Genomic DNA, 22,028 nt, shown 5'->3' with positions numbered 1-22,028 from the left:
ACTTTCAAAAGTTGTTGGGAGATATAAATTGGATAAGGCCTTATCTAGGCATACCAACAGGAGAGTTGGGACCTTTATTTGATATCCTAAAAGGTCCATCAGATCCAAATTCACCCCGCATATTAACTCCTGAAGCAAGAAAGGCATTAAAAATTATTGAAACATATATGGAAAATATGCATTTGGACAGAATTGATATAAATTTGCCTTTATTATTCATTGTAATACCAACAAAAAATATTCCTACAGGAGTATTTTGGCAAGAAGGTCCATTATTGTGGATACATTTATCTTACTCTCCTAACACTATTCTTACTAGGTATCCTGAGGCTGTAGGACAATTAATACTGAAAGGAATAAAAGCAGCAAAGGGAGTGTTTGGAATTTCTCCCAATAAAATTATTACTCCATATACTATGGAGCAAATTGATGAGTTAGCTAATGAGTTAAATACATGGGCAATAATCATGTGTAAATCAAATGTTTCATTTGATAATCATTTACCATCTAATCCTTTGTTGTCTTTTTGGTCTAAGCATCCTGTAGTTTTTCCTAAAATGACAAGAAAAACACCTATCGTGAATGCTCCAAATATATTCACTGATGGGTCTAATAATGGTACAGCAGCAGTAGTTACCCCTGATCAAACTTTTACATTTTTAGTTCCCAAACAATCAGCTCAAAAGGTAGAGCTCAATGCAGTTTTACAAGCTTTTGTGATGTTTAAAGATTCTGTATTTAATTTATTTTCTGATAGTCAGTATATAGTTAATGCTATAATATCCCTTGAAGATGCTGGTAGGATTTCCCCTTCCTCTACTGTTTTCTCTTTGTTTTCCACTATACAAAGTCTAATCTGGGATAGAAAAGATCCATTCTTTATAGGACATATCAGGGCACATACAGGATTGCCTGGAGCCCTTAGTTTGGGCAATGATTTAGCAGATAAAACTACACATGATATACATATTTTTTCTACTGTAGAAGAAGCTACAAATTTTCATAAAAGGTTTCATGTTAATGCTAATACTTTACAAAAGCGTTTTAAAATAACTAAGGAACAAGCCAGGCATATAATAAAACAATGTCAAAATTGTGTGACCTTTTTACCACACGTTAATCTTGGAGTCAATCCTAGAGGACTGATACCTAACCATATTTGGCAGATGGACGTCACACACTTGCCAGAATTTGGAAAATTAAAATATTTACATGTTACAGTTGATACTTCTTCCGGATTTTTGATGGGCTCCCTTCATTCCGGAGAAAAAACTAAAGATGTTATAGCTCATTGCTTACAAAATTTTGCCACTGTGGGTGTTCCTAAACAGTTAAAAACTGATAATGGTCCTGGTTACACTTCTAACTCTTTTAAACAATTTTGCTCATCTTTTGGTATTACTCATATAACAGGAATCCCATACAATCCACAGGGACAAGGCATAGTTGAAAGAGCTCATCAAACTATTAAAACGTACTTATTAAAGCAAAAAGAGGGAATTGGAAAGGGGTATATATCCCCCAAAGATAAACTTAAAATAACCCTTTTTACTCTAAACTTTCTAAATTTGGATTCATCAGGACTTAGTGCTGCGGAAAGACATATGTATCCGAAAAATGTACATAAGCCTAAGGTACTTTGGAAAGATATTCTAACAGGACAATGGAAAGGTCCCGACCCAGTTATTGTCTGGAGTCGGGGTTCCGTTTGTGTGTTCCCACAGGGAGAACAGCAGCCGATTTGGATTCCAGAGAGGTTAACCAAAACAATTTCTACAGAAAAAGAAGATGATTTGACTGAAATCCATAACAGCTGATATCCAGAGCTCCAGCTTGGCTATTCTTACATCTGCGACAGTGATTAACCACGGTGCCTTTTTTCAATATCTATTTTATTATTGCATTTTTCCCACATCATAAAGTTCTATTTTATTTTTTGAGCTCATACAAACCTAGGTTAATGTTTTTCTGATCAGTTTTGTTTTTTGACTGTGTTTTATTTTTTGACTGTGGAGTTTTTAAACATTGCAATGGAGATTTCACCTAGGTAAAGCTACAAGGCCTTTATTATTGTCTTATATGTTGTATGTTATGTGCGCACACTTCTGTTTTGTGTTGTGTGTCTGTATGTGTGTATGTCCATATATCTTATATGAGGAGCGCTCATGAATAAATGGATCCGAATTTTTTTATTCACGTGATTTTTTTGGTTTAATTTAGATTCGGTAAACAGCTGTTGAAAATTGTTTTTATATGTGAACAAATAAGGAGGTTAACAGATCTGTTTGTTTGCTTTCACCTTTCCTTCTCATTATATTTAATAATTCTGTTCAGGAAAATGTAAATTGTTCAAAAAATTGTTTTCTTAATGCCTGTTGGAATGTTACATAATTTTTTTCCTAGCATCATTGCCAGAATTCCTATCTTCATCCCAGTGCCGGTGAAGACAAAGATAAAACCATACTACAGCTTCTTCAGTAGCTATCACAACAAACTGTATAAACTGATGCATCAGTGAATAATAACTCAACAAGTAATGCTCAATCAAGGAGTAGATTTACTTTGGGAGGAAATGGACATATTGACAGATTCCTCTACTTTGAACTGCTTGCAGAACTTGCCTGGACTATGTATCACTTGTATGCATTGTGAACTATCTGTTGGTGCAGCGAATTGTGGTAACGCTGGCATCTTTGCTGATGGTGTCACCGGTGGTACAATTTTTCAAAGGAGCCCTCAATTGGCTTGGTGTCATGGCATTTTTCATCCTCCTCCCTTCTACTAGTGATGGTCTAAAATTTGGGGGCCAACAGAGGTGAGGCAAAGAAGGGGGCCAACAGAGGTGAGGCAAAGAACCTCACCCCCCCACTGGTGCAAAGGCCTATCCACAAGTATGGCTGTATGCTGGACCGGTAGTCAGTGACGGGTATGATCCGATTGCAGTGGTACCAACCTAAGACAGGAGGCTGACGCCTAGAGGTCAGTTCATCCGATGACGGGTAAGGACCATATGTTGAATTGGACTACCTAACAGGCACGGTCCCTAAGCCACATTACTTGTTGTTTAATTAAACAGAAGGGGGGAGATGCTGAGAGCCACAGCCGAGTCTGTATGGCCCCTGGCATTTTGCCAACAGTATTGATTGACAGGCAAGGCGTTAATATCCGCCTCTGCCGCTACTTTTGAGTTCTAGCGCTAATTTTGAGTTCTCGCGCTATTTTTAGTTCTCACGGGGATTCCCCGAGAGTTCCCATTGGTTGGCGAAGTGCAGGAGGAGGGTTTTCCCGGAGAGATATTTTCCGGCTGGGGGTTCCTGGAGGAGCCTCGTGGCTTTTCGGGAGGATTCCCCGGGAGCGTGTGTGAGGTTTGTTTCTTGCAGTAAAAAAATAAAGTCTGTTCTTGCTTCAGTGGCTTGTGATTTGTGCCCAGCCAGACTGCGGCAGTGGATTACATCAAATTTTAACTGTCGTGCCTCAATGGGTCCAACAGAATAGAATAAAAAGGACCTACAGAATGGGAGAAAATATTTGCCAAAAATATGTTTGGTAAGGGGTTAACAGCCAAAACATATAATAGATTCCTACAATTCAACAAGAAAAAAAAAATCAAATAACCTTATTTTCTTAAAGATTTTTTTAAGAAAGACACAATATCTTTATTTATTTATTTTTATGTGGTGCTAAGGATCGAACCCAGTGCATCCCATGTATGAGGCAAGCGCTCTTCCGCTGAGCTATAACCCCAGCCCCAAATAACCTAATTTTTAAAGGGGCAAGGATTTGAACAGACTTTTCTCCAAAGATAATATACAAATGGCCAATAAGCATATGAAAAGATGTTCAACATCACTAATTACCAAGAATACTAATTAAAATCACAATGAACTATCAGTTTAAAAATAAAAACAGAAAATAAGAAATAATGGTGAGGAAATTGAAATCTTTATGCATTATTGCTAAAACTATAAAACAGAATAGCCAGTTTGGAAAACAGTATGGAAGTTTCTCAAAAAACTAAAAATGGAACTACCATTTGATCTAACGATTACATTTCTAAAAGTATATCCAAGAGAATTAAAAGCAAAGTCTCAAAGAGATATTTTCACACCCACATTCAAAGCAGCACTACTTATAATAATTAAGGGATAGAGGCAACTCAAATGTTCATCAGTGAACAAATAGAAAAATCATATGTAATTTGAACATACAACAAAATAGTATTTGGCCTTTAAAAACGGGGAAATACTGTCAGATAGTACAATATGGATGAATCTTGAGAACATGATGCCAAATTAAATAAGTCAGTCATAAAAAGACAAATACGATATGATTCCTACATCATGTGCCTAGAACAGAAAAAGTCACAGAGATATAAAGTTGAAATGTGGTTGCCTGGGAAGAAGTTATTGTTTAATGGATACAGAATCCCATATTTGCAAGATGAAAAAGCCATGGAGAGCTGTTTCATAACAATTGTGAATATACTTACCACCATTGAACTGTACACTTAAACAGTAAATTCCAAGTTATATGTTTTTACCAAAATTTTTTAAACTATTATGTTCTAAAAAGAACAAAAAAAATTAGGAAATATTTGAGAAAGCATACAAAAGCATAAGAATGTTAAAAAGGGGGGCTGTGGATGTGGCTCAAGCGGTAGCGCGCTCGCCTAGCATGCGTGCGGCCCGGGTTCGATCCTCAGCAGCACCACATACCAACAAAGATGTTGTGTCCGCCAAGAACTAAGAAAAAAATGAATAAATGTTAAAATTCTCTCTCTCTCTCTCTCTGTCCCTCTCACTCTCTCTTTAAAAAAAAAAAAAAAAAAAAAAAAAGAATGTTAAAAAGAGGCATGGAAGATAAAAAGATGCAAACTGGGGACTGGGATTGTGGCTCAGCGGTAGAGCGCTTGCCTAGCACATTCGAGGCCCTGGGATCGATCCTCAGCACCACATAAAAGTAAATAAACAAAATAAATGAAAAAAAATATGCAAACTGCACTTGGACAGATGAAAAATTCAATATCTGATAAAATATAGTAGATAAGATTAACAGCAGATTAAGAAACTGGCAAAAGAAAAGGTTAGTCAACTTGAAGACAGCAATAAATATTATCCAAAATGAAAACAGGAAAGAGAAAAAAAAGAGTTAAAAAAAAAAAAAGCAACAACAGAGCATTGGTTAGCTATGGGCTATGGGTTAGCTGTTGGTTATCATGTGGCCTAATATAAGTGTAACTGGAATACCGGAATAAGAGGAGAAAGACAGAAAAACTATTTGAATAAACAATGGCCACAAATTTCCTAGAATTGGTGTAAAGGTAAATCCAGAGACCTAAGACACTTAATAAACCTCAAGCATTGGCCACAAATTTCCTAGAATTGATGTAAAGGTAAATCCAGAGACCTAAGACACTTAATAAACCTCAAGCATAATAAACCCCTCTAAAGCACAATATAATAAAAGTGCTTAAGATCAGTGGTAAAAGATAAAATTATCATCCTATGACTCTATCCCAGCAAAAATATATTTCAAAAATAAAATTTTAAAATGTTTTTCAGATATATGAAAGCTGATGAAATTTATCAGAAGCAGATAAGCACCATAATACGTTAAAATGTTTCCTTCACACAGAAGAAAAATGACACAAGAAGTACCACATAAAAATAAATAAAGATATTGTGTCCATCTTTAAAAAATCTTAAAAAATAGAATGTGATAAGTTAAAAATGTATACTAGCTATTGCAAACAAAAAAAAAGCTAAAGATAATAAGACAAAAAAATAACATAAAATGGTATGATTAAAAAATACTCAATTCAAAAGAAGGCAAAATGTACAGATGGGACAAAAGCAAGATGATAGTTTAAGCCCAACAATATGAATAATCACATTAAATGTAAATGGCCTAAATTAAAAGGCAGAGATTGGGAAACTGGATTTAATAAAGTAAGATCCAACAATATGCTGTCCTTAAATATAAACAAAAAGACAGATAAAAAGTAAAACAATATACCGTGCTAATATTAATTATAAAAAAGAAAAGTGAATGACTATATCAAGTAGATCACAAAGCAAATTAAGAGGGATAAAGAGAGCAATTTATAATGATAAATCTAACTCATTAAGAGATCATAAAATCCTAAATACACATATGTCTAGATTTCAAAATATACGAAGTAAAAACTGGTAGAACTTCAAGGAAAATCGGCAAGTCCACAATTACAGAGATTTCAACACACTTCTCACAAAAATTGACAGAACAAGTAGACAGAAAATCAGCAAGGACATAAAAGACTTGCACAATGTTATTAACCAACCTGACTTCACTGACATTTATAGAACACCCACCAAACATTCTTTTCAAGTACACATGAAACATTAAAAACAACAGATCATATTCTGGGTAATAAAACAATACTCAATAAATTAAAAAGGATTCAAGTTATACAATATATATTTTTGGCCACAATGAAATCCATTAGAAATTGATAACTGAAAAAAAATCCCCAAATATTTCAAAACTCATATACATAATTTAAATAACTGAAGGGGTCAAGGAAATCAGTAAAGACTTTAAACTTCAATAAAAATGAAAATATAATCAAATTTGTGGGATGCAGTGAAAACACCATTTAGAGGAAATTTTATAGCATTGAATACCTATTTTAGAAGATAATGGATCTTCCAAACTAATTAGCTAAGTTTCCACTTTAAGATACTAGTAAATCAAGGGCAAATAAAATGCAAAGTAAACAGCAGAAGGGAAATAAGAAACCAGAGAAATTAAGAACTGAAAAATTAAGAGAAGACTAAAATCTGGTTTTTGAGAAGAACAATAAAACAGATAAACCTCTAGCCAGACCAAACAGGTAAAAAAAAAAAAAAAAAAAAAAAAAGAGCAAGAGAGAGAGAGAAATAGAAAAGTCACAAATTAAAGTCAGACATGAGAGCAGGGATATCACTACAGATTTTAGACACTAAAAAGATAGTAAGAGGGGCCTCAAGCGGTAGCGCGCTCGCCTGGCATGCGTGCTGCCCGGGTTCAATCCTCAGCACCACATACAAACAAAGATGTTGTATCTGCCGAAAACTGAAAAATAAATATTTAAAAAATTCTTTTAAAAAAATATATAGTAAGAGAATATTATGAACAATTTTATGTCGATAAACCTAACAATTTACATTAAATGAACAAATGTCATCAAAGATAAAAATCTATCGATACTCAAGAACAAATAAATTGAATAGTGCTTTGTCTAGTTAAAAAAATGAATTTGTAGTTAATATCCTTGCTACAAAGAAAACTCCAGGCCTAAATATGTAAATCACTTAGCACTGTCCAAAGCCTAAAATACACGGGGAGAAGAATACTTACCTGTCATGAAAGCACTACAGATATAATTTTTATATGATTATGTTAGTATTTCAGTAACATCATTCTGAAAGGAAGCTATGTGAAGAATTAAATAATATGAGGCAAATTCAAAGGAAATTAAGGATAATTTGGGGAGAATGATGAGGACCTAAACTAAGTAAAGGGGTTTTGCTTTGGTTTAATTGTGGGTACTGGGATAGGGCATGATTGAAAGATAGATAATTAGAAAAATGATCAAATGCAGTGATTAATTAGTCATGAGGAGAAAATCGGACATCCATGATTCTTGGTTTGGACCCTGTAAGAATCACTCAGTAGGACAGGGAATAAAAAAGGAAAAAAAAAAGATGTCTGTTTTTCAACAAATGATACATTCATAGATTCAGCATCCAAAAAATAGAGATGGCAACAGGAGACATAGAATGAACACTTAGAAACTGTGTGCAGTTATATTAGCTTGCTCTATCTTTCAAGGATTTCTTGCAAGTTTTATAAAATTAACGTCTTGCCTCTTGTAAAGAATTTTAGGACTAAATAAGAAGTTGGTTAAGAGGTTTGAGAAAACAAGTCCTTTTTCCCTGTATACTTTAATTCATAGCACTAAGACCAAATTTTAATGATTTTTAATTGTCATTTAGAATAACAAACTCTATTTACTCTACCAGTTTAATAAGTTTCACATACTTTCTTCAAAAAAAGTATGAGACAGTAAAACTATTTTCCATATATATATATATGTATATATATATATATACACACACACACATATTTATATATATTATGTATTTATATTTTATATATTATATATGTATTATATATAATATATAAACATATATAGTATTATATATAAAATATATATTATATGAATTTGTAGTTAAATATAATATTATATATAATTCATATATTATATAATGTATTTAATATATAATATGAATTTGTTGATATATATTATATGTGTATACATTTATATATATTTTAGTTGTAGATGGACACAATATCTTTATTTTTATTTATTTATTTATTTATTTTTATGCAGTGCTGAGGATCAAACCCAGGACCTCATGCATGCGAGGCAAGCGCTCTACCATTGAGCTACAACACCAGCCCCTATTTTCCCTTCTTTTGTATGGAGTTGCAATGATTCTTTATTCAACTCTACCTGATAACTACTTAACATCCAATTGTTTCAAGGTTCAGTTTCACTGTTTGCCATATTCTGGTTTTCCTTACCTCTATTTGGAAACTGTCTTTAAAAAAATAAAAATAAAAAACTGTTTTACAGTACCAAATGATTACAAGGGCTTTTTTTTTTTTTTTTTTTAGCAAGACTTATAAACTAGGCACTATTTCAAGAGCTTTAAATACAGTATCTCATTTAATTCTTAAAATCTGGCAAAGCAGTATTTTATAAATAAATAAGACTGAACTTCAATATTGTGCACAGCAGCTAATACCTGAGTCTCTCTCTGGCCCTGACCAGCGGAGCCCCAGCCAGGGTAGGAGCCATGAAATTTTAACCACCAAGTGAAAAACGTGGACTCTCCTGCAAAGCAATGTCTCAGGCTGTGCACACAAATGGAACTCAACCATTAAACAAAACAAGGGAACTCAGTTTATATGAATTACAACAAACTCCTCAGGAGGCAATAACAGATGGCTTGAAAATTGTGGTTTCACCTAGAAGTCTACACAGTGAATTATGTGCCCAATTTGTTTGGATATGTTGAAGAATGCCATGACTACAAAGGAGTGTTTGCATCGTTTTTGTACAGATTGTATTATCACTGCCCTTAGAAGTGGCAAAAAATAATCTCCTACTTGTTGGAAAAAGCTAGTTTCCAAAAGATCACTAAGGCCAGACCAAACTTTGATGCACTCATCAGCAAAATTTATCCAAGTCGTGATAAATACGGAGCTCATCAAGAAAGAGTATTAGCCAGAATCAACAAGCACAATAATCAACAGGTACTCAGTCACAGCATTGAGGAAGGACTAAAGATACGGGCCATGAACAGATTACAGTGAGGCAAGAAACAACAGATTGAAAATGGCAGTGGAGCAGAAGATAATGGTGACAGTGACAGTTCACATTGTAGTAATGCATTCACACATAGCAATCAGGAAGCAGGCCCTAGTAACAAATGGACCAAAACATATGATGATTCTGGGCTTGAACTTGATAATAACAATGCAACAGAGGCAAATGATCCAGTAATGGATGGTGCTAGTGAAACTGAATTAGTATTCAGGCCTCATCCCACACTTATGGAAAAAGATGACAGTGCACAGACAAGATATATAAAGATTTCAGGTAATGCTACTGTTGATCACTTATCCAAGTATCTGGCTGTGAGATTAGCTTTACAAGAACTTCGAAGCAAGGGAGAATCAACCTTGATACAGCCAGTGAGAAGCAGTATACCATTTACACAGCAACAGCAAGTGGCCAGTTCACTATATTAAATGGTTCTTTTTCTTTGGAATTGGTCAGTGAGAAGTACTGGAAAGTGAATAAACCCAGGGAACTTTATTACGCACCCACCAAGGAGCACAAATGAGCTTTTAAAAACCAATTCTGAGACTGAACTTTTTTATAGCCTGTTTCTTTAACATTAAAGATGTACCATCATTACTTTTATGAACAGATCTTGGATATGCTGTTCAATTTTTCTTTCTGAGCCAGACTTGTTTACACTTTTAGAATCATTTCCCCTTAATATAATATTATTTACTTTTTGGAAGGGATTATAGTTATTCATTACTTTTGTTTTCCTTTGAGGAATATATCTAAGTTGTGTGCTTTCACAGAGTAGTTCCATTGGGAGCATATTTGACCTAGGAATTTATCATAGTTCTGTATTCTTAAGTGAAGATTCAGTTGGCCATCCTTTTCCCCTCTCCCCTCAAAGTTTTTTAGGCCTATAGATTGTTAATATGTATTCTGACTTTTTTTCTTTAGAGTCTTGTATATTTATAGTTTTCTATATAAACTGTAGTATCTTCATGAAGACTGAGGCTCAAACTTACTGTGCTTAAAAACAATTCTCATAGGATTATTATTTTCATGGTATTTTCTTCCATAACATTTCATTTTTTAAAAAATATTTATTTATTTATTAGTTATTGGCGGACACAACATCTTTGTTTGTATGTGGTGCTGGAGGATCGAACCTGGGCCGCACGCATGCAAGGCGAGCGCGCTACCGCTTGAGCCACATCCCCAGCCCCAACATTTCATTTTTAAAAGAGGTTCTTTATGAACTTGATTTCTATTGTCATGCAATGTTATTTTTTTGCCTTTTTTTTTTGTTACTTCCTGTAAGTTTAGATATTCTGGTCATGGGGAAGAGAATCAAAATCTTAAGTTCTATGAGCACATGGGTCATTGATAGTAATTCGTAGTCCTCAACTTAAGCTTTTTGTATTAGTTCCTACTAACACTTTAGTTCCTTATTGTATGTTTTATGGTTTTTCCCTATTAAAATATCAAAAATATGGAGAGATTTTGTACTTTAGCCTTGATGAAAAGTACAAGATATTTTCAAAGCTTCCCTAATTCTTTTTGGTAGCCATGTAAGTTTTGAGAACAATGTGGTACATGGGAAAAAAAAATAGGTTTGCTTCTGTTTGAAAAGTGTGATTAGCATTTTGAGTTGCTATAACAGTGTATAAAATTGGTACTCTGCTAATTATACTCTGTAGAAGCAGATTAATGGAGCTCAAGTCCTGCTTTAATAAATAGTGAAATGTAATTCTGTAGAAGAATGTCAGCCACTACAGGATGAAGTCATTCTACTCTTACTAGTTTTATATTAAGGAACAGTGTTGACTGGGAGCCAGAAAGCTTTATGTTAACAGGTCAGAAAAAAAGACTGACTGACGTGTTATTTTTCATCCTTGTCCTGATTGTAAGTATGTTTTAAATTTTATACTATCCACAGTATTTACAAAGACATGTTTGCATTGAGAAACTAACCTCAAAGGGTTTTGAAAGGAGGGAGTAGACCTCCAATACTGCTGTAACTAAAGTCTGTCTAGTTGTTGTAAATATTCATCTGTCAATTTTGACAGATTGGGGCCAGCTTGATGTTTTAAATCTTGAGCATAAAAATTTAAAGGCTTATTCAAATTTTTACCATTTTAGTGAATATATCTGAAATCTGTTTTTACAGTTTATTTTGGTAAATTGTGCCATGAAATTTGAAAACCACCAAAAATTATAAATTCCTTTTCTAGTGTAATGTTAAGTTGTATAGATTATTAATGCATGTCCAATGAATATTACCCTGGTTTTGAGATAAATCTGCTTATATTTTATTGGTGACATGTTAGATTAGTGGTTGCATTAAATAACTAAATTCCTATTGTGGTTATTAATTGAAATTGTCTTTAAGCAGAAAGTTATTTGTGACTATAAGCATTGTGCTTAGAGAATGTATGTGTTTTTATCTGTCAGTATGGGAGGACATAAACTGTTTGCATCATTAAAAAAAAAAAAACTGAACCTCAAAAAGATTACATAATGAGTCCAAAGTCACAGAACTGGTGGATGTTAAAATTGAGACTAGAACCCAGAACTATAAAGAACTAAAACTTGTGCCATATACTTTTCATATATTTTTTGCTACCTGTAACTTCTAATACTGAATATATTATTAAAGTAGTATCATTCACACAACAAACCTGAGTGCTTACTACATGTCTTTGACATAGCTGATAGCTGTTTGTTTGAGGGCTTATTTGTTTGTGTTCATTTTCTTTCTTTCTTTATTTATTTTTTTGGTATCAGGGATTGAACCCAGGGGCACTTAAACACTGAGCCACATTCCCAGCCCTTCGTATTTTTTATTTTGAGACAGGGTCTCACTAAGTGTCTTAGGGCCTCACTAAATTGCTGAAGCTGGCTTTGAACTTTTTGAACTTTCAATCAATTCTCCTGCCTCAGTCTTCAGAGCCCTAGGATTATAGGCTTGTGCCATCACACCCGGATAGATAAACTTTTAACAGTCACTTCCTCTACTATTTCTACAACTGGAAAGCTGCATAGTATGCATTTTTTTCTTTACTTCCTCTCATTAAATGTCAAATTTAATTACATTACGATTATTATCAGGTAGTTCTTCAGCCACAGCCATTTCCTGCCTCAGTTCCTGTTCATTACTCAGAATGAAGTCAAATAAATTTTTTTTCTTATTGCTTTAAAGCTACCTGTTTTAGGATATAGTGAGTTATTCTCAACTGAAAAAACTCACTCTATTCTGTCATTTTCACTATTTATATAAGATTTTAACAAGCTGGACAAAAAATGCAGAAGGCTAAATGTCATTTAATAGTTTTGAATTTGGTCATATGATTCCTGACATCAAGTCATGTTTCACATCTACAAATTCAATGCAAGTATGCACAGTTTTGTGCTAACCTAATATAGGACAATATAGGCATGAGTGAGTTTGTTTGTTTTTCCCTCAAATTTTCTTCTTCTTCTTCTTCTTCTTCTTCTTCTTCTTCTTCTTCTTCTTCTTCTTTTCCTTCTCCTTCTCCTTCTTCTTCTTTCTTCTTCTTTTTTCTTCTTCTTTTTCCTTCTGATACTAGGGATGGAACCCAGGGGCACTTTAACAGTCAGCTACACCCTCAGCCCTTTTTATTTTTAGAGACAGGGTCTTGATAAGTTGCCTAGGGCCTCACTAAAGTGTTGAGGCTGGCCTCAAACTTGTGATCCTCCTGTCTCAACCTCCTGAGTTACTGGGATTAGAAGTATGTGCCACAGTGCCCAGCTTTTCTCAAATTTTCAAGAGCAGGCCCAATTGAAAACATTCTGTCCCACAATCAGGTCTCAAACTAGGCTTAAGAAGATAAGTCAACATATATGCAAAACAGAGTTTGCAATATCAACTCTATTTGGCTACAAAATAGGTAAAGAGGTGAAGGGATGACAACAGTCACTTTGAGATTCCTCTTATATCAACCATCACAAAATATGTCCCACAAATTAAGTGCAAATGCCTCTAGTAGCCAGGCATTGTGGTGCACATCTGTAATCCCAACTACTCAGAAGACTGAGGCAGAAAGATTATAAATCTGAGGCCAGCCTGGGTAACTTAGACCTTTTTCAAAATTAAAAAAAATAAAATAAAAAAGGCTAGGCACGTAGCTCAGAGAAGGCTCTTGGGTTCATTCCTTAGTCCTGGGGGAGAGGGGAGCCTCTGGTAGTGTTTTGTTTTGTTAGTCATCTTTTACAGATCGAATAGAATATCTCAATGAATAATAAAACAATTGTTCTGCTGGACATGTTTGGAAATAAGAGATTTAATTGGCTTTTGGAAAATAAGCATTGAAAGACAGATAGTAAACAAAAATGTAGAAAAACTTTCTATAGTTTTAGTATTTAAATATGCAATTTGCAACTACCAAAATTGGGTAATATTAACTTTGCCCAGTCACATTTACATATAATTACTATTTAAAGTTGGTCTTCTCAACTCTTTTTTATATGAAGCCACAATTACTTACCATTCCTTCAATAATCTATATCCCTATTCTGAGACTCTACCTCCTCTTGTTCTATCTGTATTGAACAATTTCTTTCCCTATTTATGAAAACAACCTTTAAACCAAGCTCCAATGGTAGCTCCTCCCTGAACCTCCCAATCCAATCTTTCTTAAAATTAAATTTTTTCTTTATTCAGTGTTTATTATGTGTACTTCTATCTTCCCACTAAATGATGCTCCTCAAAGATAGGGAAGATGACTAGATCCTGTTATCTTAAGCAACACTCAACAGTACCTATTATAAAATGATTTCAAAGTGTTATAAAATTGGTCCAATACTGGGTTCAGTTCATGGTTTTGCAGCATGGTTTTCCACTGATTAGTCTCCTTCTAACAGGTCTCTAAGAAGCCACTGCACTGTGCTGGTAAAGCATAACCGCTTGGAATCAGATTGGTTAGATGTGAATCCACTGACCAATTGGCACCAAAATCTTAAAAAAATGAGTTAACCTAAATCTTGGCTAACTAATCTAAAAACAGAAAGGAAATCATGGTAATCATGGTACCTATCTCATAGGATAGGGATTAAATGAGATAATAATTAGGTAGTCCCAACTATTTTCTGATCCTCATTTTTTCAACATGCCACCATAAATTCTCTTTGGCTCAGTCTAACCATACTTTTGTCATTACAAATTCCTTGCTTTTTTGTTGGGGGAAGGCTGGGTGGGGTGCTGGGGTATCAAATCAGGACCACATGCCAAATCACATCCCCAGCCCAAGTTCCTTGCAATTATGCATTTAATGGACTAACCAAAAAGGTTTGTGGTTTAAAACTTAGTCAGGATACCTTTTTTATTTTTAGAGCCAACCATCCAGTGCCAATTTGGGACTGACTCCTGAGGCCTAAGTATTCAAGAGTGCCCCCATTGTACACTATATTTGCTTTGCTTACCACATTTTCATGCTCTGCCAGAAAGCGGTAAAAATCAGAAGACAAAAACACTCCTAACATCTAAATTAATACTATCTGAAGCATAAAAATAACTTCCCTGCGTAGGAGGTAGGCTTTTCCAGAGCAAAACATTTTCCAGGAACCACCTTGTTTCTACTCCCAGACCTCTAGATTCTTTTCCTCTGGAATCGGCAGGCTGAGCCTCTCTCCACAAGTTATACCAATTTCCTTCTCTTAAAATTAGTAGTCTGTACCCCAAATCCAAGTAAGGATTTCAAACTGTTGTTTTATGGCTCTTTAGGCTAAAAGTCCATAGTCTTCAAATTCTCAGAATTTCTCTTCCAACATTAAAAACGTTGTGGAAAAAGTCCGGTTTTGGAAAAAACTAATTTTACAAAAATGTCTAAGATCAAGTACTAAGAATATTGCTAAAGCAGGGGCGGGGGGGGGGGCATTTAAAAATGTTTGGTAAAAGCAAATCAAAAACAATAAAAGTATCTCACCTAATCTCAAGGTAAGCAGAATATACCATTAACAAGGAAAGCAAATGTAATATCTCTAATACATTTACCATGAATTTTAAGATTACTTGGCATGTTAATTACATATTGAGATTACTAAACTGTTCCACACTCTTCTTCCAGGGTTAGTGTATGCTCATATAAAGCAGCTCCTTGGTTTTGCCAGGCTAAAAATAAAATGGGTAACAGAATGATCCCTGAAGTTCTACAAGATGTGCTGAGTTAGAAAGCCATGACTCAAGAACAATACTAGAACTCCAGATGTCAACATTAGGCAAATAAAAACAGTACAAGGTGAAGCATGCTGATGGACCACGGTACTGTTTCCAGAAGGGAAATATCCCTCAAGGCCTTTGCATAGGATTTCAGTACCCGCTCTGCAGTCAATGTTGGGATCAGAAAACTTAACTGTCGCCTGCTCAGCTGGTACTCTGCAGCAACCCTCCTTCTCCGCCAGCAATCAGCGCGCTGAGCCGCCCTCTCCCCCGAACCCGCCCCCCATTCCCGGCCGCTAGCTGACCTATCCAGCCCGCTCAGTCTGGGCAGCCCGAAACCCCTGCACACACTCCTAGGACACGACGACACCCCGCCACCCCCTGCACAGCGCCAAAGGAAGGAAGTGAAGGAGGGGATCCTGAGGAGGGAGGCGAGGGGCGGGAGGCGGCGCTGAGCTTCGGCCCGACACCTTCAAGCCTTGAGAACCGCACGGGCTCGGGAAGAGGAAACCTGAGCTTCTGCCACCCGCCAAATGATGCGAGGGGGCCGCGGCTGACCCGGGCCCGCAGGTGCAGGAGACTAACGAGGAAGACACCGGCGGCGAAGGGCGACGCGTTGACCCCGGAGCCCCCACATCCATCCCGCGGGCCGCTCTCCTCCCTCGTCCAGATCCATCCTCGGGATTCTGTCAGAAGCCGACTACCTCCACACGGCCCGCCCCAGCGTGGAGGTGGTGTGGCTCTTACCGTAGGAGCGGGCGTCGCGCAGCTAGGAGGCGGCTGGGGTGCGCTGGGGAGACACCGAGGCGAGCGCTGCCGCCGCCGCCGCCGCCGGAGCCCGAGGAGCCACAGCTAGGCTGCGGGCGGGCGCGCTGCCTCCAGAGCGTCGCCCCACCCCCTCTCCCGCAGGATTTTGCGCCGGAGCCTGCAGTGTCCCGGCGCCGAGACTGGGAGGGCCTAGGAGGCGGGGCCCCAGCCGGGGCGGGGCCGAGTGCTGCTGGCTTGATTGGCATGTTTGCGCCCAATGAGACCACGAAAAAAACTCCAGGCTGAGCTAAGACTGACTTTCCTCCCAACCCGTAGCAGTAAGAGGCGGGCCCAGTGGGTTCTTTCCTTACCGCCTCTTTGTCGAACTCGAAAGTAAGGAAAGGTCGGTTGGTTTACACTGACGGCTAAATGGTCCAATTACCGCAGGGAAACGGGTCTCTGCATCAGATTGGCGTCCCCTCTACCTATAGGGTAGGCCTAGGGGCGGTGAGAACCAGCTCCGGATGTGGGCGCGGCCTGAGGTAGAACTGAGAAAACCTCTACCGCGGCGGTTTAGAGAGGCGGAACTGGACCTCTTTCTGAATTATCATGTGACGGGTTCTGAGTTTAATGGGGGGGAAAGTGTGGAAAAAGACAAGAATCCAAACTGGCGAATTTACTGATCTTCGCGGCCATCTCCGCTCTCCGGCCAGCGGCGCTGCCAGGTGAGTCGGAGCATGGCCCCCGCCCCCACCGTGCTGCGGTTCTGGACGCCCAATGTTCTGGGCTGCGCCGCCGACCTCCATCCCGTCACACTGGCGGACCCAAATGCGCACACACCTGCTTGGCATCAGGGCTTTGTAGTGCATCATGCAAAAACTAAGTTAAATTTCAAAATGTGCTGGGCCTAAAGCCTAGAATGGGGGAGTTCAGATACGGCTGCACAAACCTATGGTCGGTGTCCACAGAGGAAGGACCAGGAGGGCTTAGTTCCTGAAGTTCTAGGGCGAAGTGAACTCGAAAATCAACTAAATTGTAAGCAGAATGCTGTTCCTCTGAAAGATGGCCAGGTTGGCCAAAAATGTTACAACACGAGCCTTTCGAAAGCAACTTAATATGGTAGAAATTTGTGGGTTCATTAAGCCAAACTGTCTTTGAGATGAGGCAGGTTCATTTGAAAAAGTATTAGGAGTAGCAAGAGAAGGAAAATGAGCGTGTTGTGGAAAACACCATAGAAGATTCCGCGCACAGCTGGTAGAGACGCAAGTAATGTAGTCGTGGCCCTTTAGATTAACCATATGTGGTCTAGTCTGAAGGTTTCAACAGTGGATAAGGAATCATTTGAGAAATATTTAACTATCTTACAGATACTAGAAATAACCACATTAAGTGGAAACTATGTTAAACAAATTTTGGAGTGCACAATTGTCCATTGAGAAGAAAGGAAAATAGGAAGCAAATGTGGCTGATTAGATTAATGAAGATGTAAATGTCAAGCTGGGGTCCTGTGTCACTGATGTAGGTGAGCATACACAATCTTTTTTTAAAAAATTTCTTTTTTAGTTGCAGATGGACACAATACCTTTATTTATTTTTATGTGGTGCTGAGGATTGAACCCAGTGCCTCATACATGCTAGCAAGCACTCCTCCCCTGAGCCACAACCCCAGCCCAAGCATACACAATATTTCGAGCATCATTTACCAATAGGTGCATCCCCTATTGAGAATATTTCACTGAAAATGCATATGAACTTTGTTGTATCTCAGATTATAAAGCTTTGTAGCCACAGTAAGATTTTGCCCTTGATGTCCTTTCACTTCCAGTTCTTAAGTTTATTGGGTGAGTACAGTGCTCTTCCAATGATCAATAGCTACTCAGTCCTTTATGGGGAAGGAGGGGGACATTATGGCAAATGGGAAAGTTACATTTAAACGAGTATATTATCATAAAACTATTCTTAGGTTCACAAAAATGGCCAGATAGATTGGAGATCAAGATTAAGCAAACAGTTTACACAATGAAATCTATCCATAGTTATTAGTCAGTCTACAGATTTCCACCTTCCAAATTCAGTCTCACTTTCCATTATATAGCAGCTTCTGGGAAGGGAGACCAGCATAGAAAATGCCTTCCTGGAAACAAGCACACTGCAGTAGGAAGCATTTGCAAACTAAATAAACAAGTGTAAGTAGATGAGTATATCTGGGGAAAGGTGAGTTAGGACACTCCTACCTATTGAAGTAAAAGAGTTGTTGCTGGGCGGGTACAGCGCATACTTGTAATCCCAGCAGTTTGGGAGGCTGAAGCAGGAGGACAGCAACATCAAATGCCAGCCTCAGCAACTTCGCAAGTCCCTAAGCAATTCTGGGAGACCCTGTCTCCAATAAAATACAAAAAGAGGCTGGGATGTGGCTCAGGGGTTAAGTACCCCTGGGTTCAATTCCTGGTGCCAAAAAACAAAAAAAAATGTTGTATACTCTCTTGCTCCATTATTGCCACCCTATTTAAAGTTCTGTTTAAAGTAGAGATGTTGCATGGTACATCAAAGTTTGCTCTAAAATATAATTGAGCACACTAATCTAGGGTATTTGGTCCATCTAGCCAATTTCTTTACTTGTTTCTTCCTGCACCTTTATTCCTACTCCCATCACCCATGCTTTTGTTCCATTCCCTACTACTTTCTGATGTTTCCATCAGGTCTTCTCATATTTAAGCTATCATTTCCCAGTGGCTTATATCCCCCAGTTTAGTCATACTTAGAATTCTCCTTTCCTAATACTTTTTCCTGTCCCTTTCTCAGTCTCATTTTTCATTTTCTCTTTTCCAAATAGCTCAAGGGAATAAAATCTTCTCAACTGTTGCCATTTCTTTATCTTCTGTTAACTCCTCACCCAACTGCATACAGTCTGTCTTCTGATTTCTCATTCATTACTTACCCCTAGTCCAAATATTTGCAAGGTTGATATATAAAAACTTGAACAAATACAGAATCACACTTTAAACTTATATAAACATATTGTTTATATGTAGGGTGTAAGTTAATGAATTCCCAATCAAAATTCCAGGTTATTAAGCATTAGTGATTTTAGCATTGAAAAATGAAAGGGAAATAGAAAATATTCTGGAAGCTGGGCATGGTGGCACTCACATGTAGTCCCAGCTTAAAAAAAAAAAAAAAATTAAAAAAACAGGTACTGGGTCTTCCACGTACTAGAGTATATCCCAGAGCAATAGTAAGTCATGTAGTTTTAGTGTAAAATAAAAAAAATGGATCAGATACAAGCAGCAACTCTATAATTCCCCATCAAGTAATTACAAAACATCTAAGGTTTTTAAGTTGCCCCTTTTAATAAGAAAATACCTAAGGGTTTAAAAATATAAAATTCATAGATTAAACTACATAAAAAATCCAATGATATACCTTTCATATTGTTTAATCTAGTGACCTCTTTACAATCTTAATTCTACTCGATGTTCTTAAAATACTTACTAACCATTTTGTCTTTTGTAAACTCAGCTGGCCAGTTGGTGGTGCACGCCTGTAATCCCAAGAGCTTGGGAGGCGGAGACAGGAGGATCATGAGTTCAAAGCCAGCCTCAGCAATGGCAAGGTGCTAAGCAACTCAGCGTGACCCCCTCTAAATAAAATATAAAATAGGGCTGAGGATGTGGCTCGGTGGTCGAGTCCCCTGAATTCAGTCCCTGGTACCCATAAAAAAACAAAACAAAACAAAATCTTACCTCCCTTTTCATCACTTTGGTTTTAAATGTTTTATTTTAGTACCCCTTGAAATTGAATGAAAAACTGTAGGTTTTCAAATTTTAGTAATGAGATATTAGAAATGATGGATGTTTCAATGATTACTCCAAGAAGTTTTGAAATGAAAAATAGAACATTTTCAAAATTAGGAAGTCTTTGAGTAGCAAAAAGTCAACCTTGTTTATTAAGAATGAAAGTAAGCCTGAGGCTGTATCTCAATGGCAGAAAGCTTACTTAGCATTCCTGAGGCACTAGGTTCAATCCTCTACACCACATAAAAATAAACAAAGACATTCTGTCAATCTACAACTACAAAAATAAAAATAAATATTAAAAAAAAAAGAATGGAAGTAGTTGGGTTTTTTTCCTGGCATCAAAACCTTGACTTCTTTTTTTCTCCTCTCAGGGCATATTTTCCTTTTTTCAACCCTGCAACAGCCTCTTTAAACTGTTTAAATGAGAATGTCCTTGGCTCAGAGAGTACTACTTACCTGGCTCTTCACCTTACTCTTCTTGATCATGTTGGTGTTGAAACTGGATGAGAAGGCACCTTGGAACTGGTTCCTCATATTTATTCCTGTCTGGATATTTGACACTATCCTCCTTGTCATGTTGATTGTGAAAATGGCTGGGCGCTGTAAGTCTGGCTTTGACCCACGACATGGATCACACAATATTAAAAAAAAAGCCTGGTACCTCATTGCGATGTTACTTAAATTAGCCTTCTGCCTGGCACTCTGTGCTAAACTGGAACAGTTTACTACCATGAATCTGTCTTATGTCTTTATTCCCTTATGGGCCTTACTGGCTGGGGCTTTAACAGAACTTGGATATAATGTCTTTTTTGTGAGAGACTGACTTCTAAGTACATCATCTCATTTCTATTGCTGTTCAACAACCTTTAAAGTGTTCTGAATCTTTGCAAGCTTCAATACCAGAGAACTGAGGGAAAATACCAAATGTAATTTTGTACTGCTTCTATAAAACAGGATTGATGAATCATGGACTTCTAGTTAACCCAAAACTGAATTATTCAATATTTGAGTTGTTGATATCCTTATTATCCCTATGTAAATAAAGTTTGTTTTTGACCTCATTTTTCCAAATGACTCTTGAATAAACTGTAAATACAGAGCTGGGGCTTATAGCTCAGTGATAGAGCATTTGCCTAGCACATGTAAGCACTGGGTTCAATCCTTAGCGCCACATAAAAATAAATAAAGGTATTGTGTCCATCTACAACTAAAAAAAAAAAAAAGTAAATACAGACCTTTTAATCTTTATCTTTGGATAGAAATTTGTCATGGCTCTGATATGACCAAAGTAAATGGTATTTATGCCTTTAAATTATGGAAGAAAAAGTTACTAAAGTGAATAGGGGTGACACTTCATGTTTATATTCAAAAAGAATCTTGAGAGTTTGACAGGTTTTTATCTAGGCTAAGTTTACTGTTAACTATACCTTCTATTTGAGACAAATGAATAGAGATGGCATGTTAGAACAAAAGTTTGTGTATTCCTAAATTTAGGGAGATCTTACATCCTGGTTCTGTCAGGACAGATCCAGTTTATGCCTATCATCTTGGGATCCCAGGGAGTTCCTGCCCTGTTCACTTCTAGAAGTGTCCTGGTTTGAGAAATTATATGATCACAGGATACTTAACCAATTCCAATAAAGCAGAGATTGCAGTACTTTAAAATAAATTCCCAAGACACCAAAGCATCTCATAACCCTAAAGCAGGATTACTGTTTCAGTTGAGAGATCCAAATTAAGTAAATTAAAAGTAAAGCTTTCATCGCTGTAAGAAACCAGTAAAAAAAAACTATCCATGCAAGTATTATCTAATTATAAGCTCTCACAGGGGAAAGAAAAGGCAGCACCACTTAAAATCAGAACAGGAGTCAGCAAAATTTTTCTATAAAGGGCCATATAATTTGTTAGTACCCAACTCAGCCCTTGT

General features: G+C 36.9%; 2 protein-coding genes and 1 pseudogene across 5 annotated transcripts in view; 2 read left to right on the top strand and 1 right to left on the bottom strand.

The window, feature by feature from the left end:
- Nucleotides 1-16,475, bottom strand: part of Phtf2 (putative homeodomain transcription factor 2) — a 150,490-nt gene extending 134,015 nt beyond the window's left edge. For all 3 annotated transcript variants that reach the window (XM_026384985.2, XM_026384984.2, XM_026384986.2), the window contains exon 1: nt 16,305-16,475. The gene's annotated coding sequence lies outside the window, so the exon portion shown is untranslated. The remainder of the gene's footprint in view (nt 1-16,304) is intronic.
- Nucleotides 8,931-9,935, top strand: LOC144253981 (E3 ubiquitin-protein ligase RING2 pseudogene; annotated as a pseudogene).
- A 106-nt stretch (nt 16,476-16,581) lies between the features above and the next one.
- Tmem60 (transmembrane protein 60) lies at nt 16,582-21,162 on the top strand. 2 transcript variants are annotated; one of them, XM_026384989.2, is made up of 3 exons: nt 16,582-17,029; nt 17,672-17,826; nt 20,473-21,162. In XM_026384989.2, the coding sequence occupies exon 3, from the start codon at nt 20,523-20,525 to the stop codon at nt 20,922-20,924; it is 402 nt and encodes a 133-aa protein (XP_026240774.1). In that variant the 5' UTR covers nt 16,582-17,029; nt 17,672-17,826; nt 20,473-20,522; the 3' UTR covers nt 20,925-21,162. The 2 variants fall into 2 exon arrangements, with proteins under 2 accessions (XP_026240774.1, XP_026240773.1); XM_026384988.2 differs by lacking the exon at nt 17,672-17,826 and having other exon boundaries at nt 16,587-17,029.
- Nucleotides 21,163-22,028: the final 866 nt, after the last annotated feature.

Source organism: Urocitellus parryii, chromosome 3, assembly GCF_045843805.1.
Source record: "Urocitellus parryii isolate mUroPar1 chromosome 3, mUroPar1.hap1, whole genome shotgun sequence".
Lineage (NCBI taxonomy): Eukaryota > Metazoa > Chordata > Mammalia > Rodentia > Sciuridae > Urocitellus > Urocitellus parryii.
Note: the sequence above shows the minus strand (reverse complement) of the source record. Positions and strands in the feature narration are given on the sequence as shown.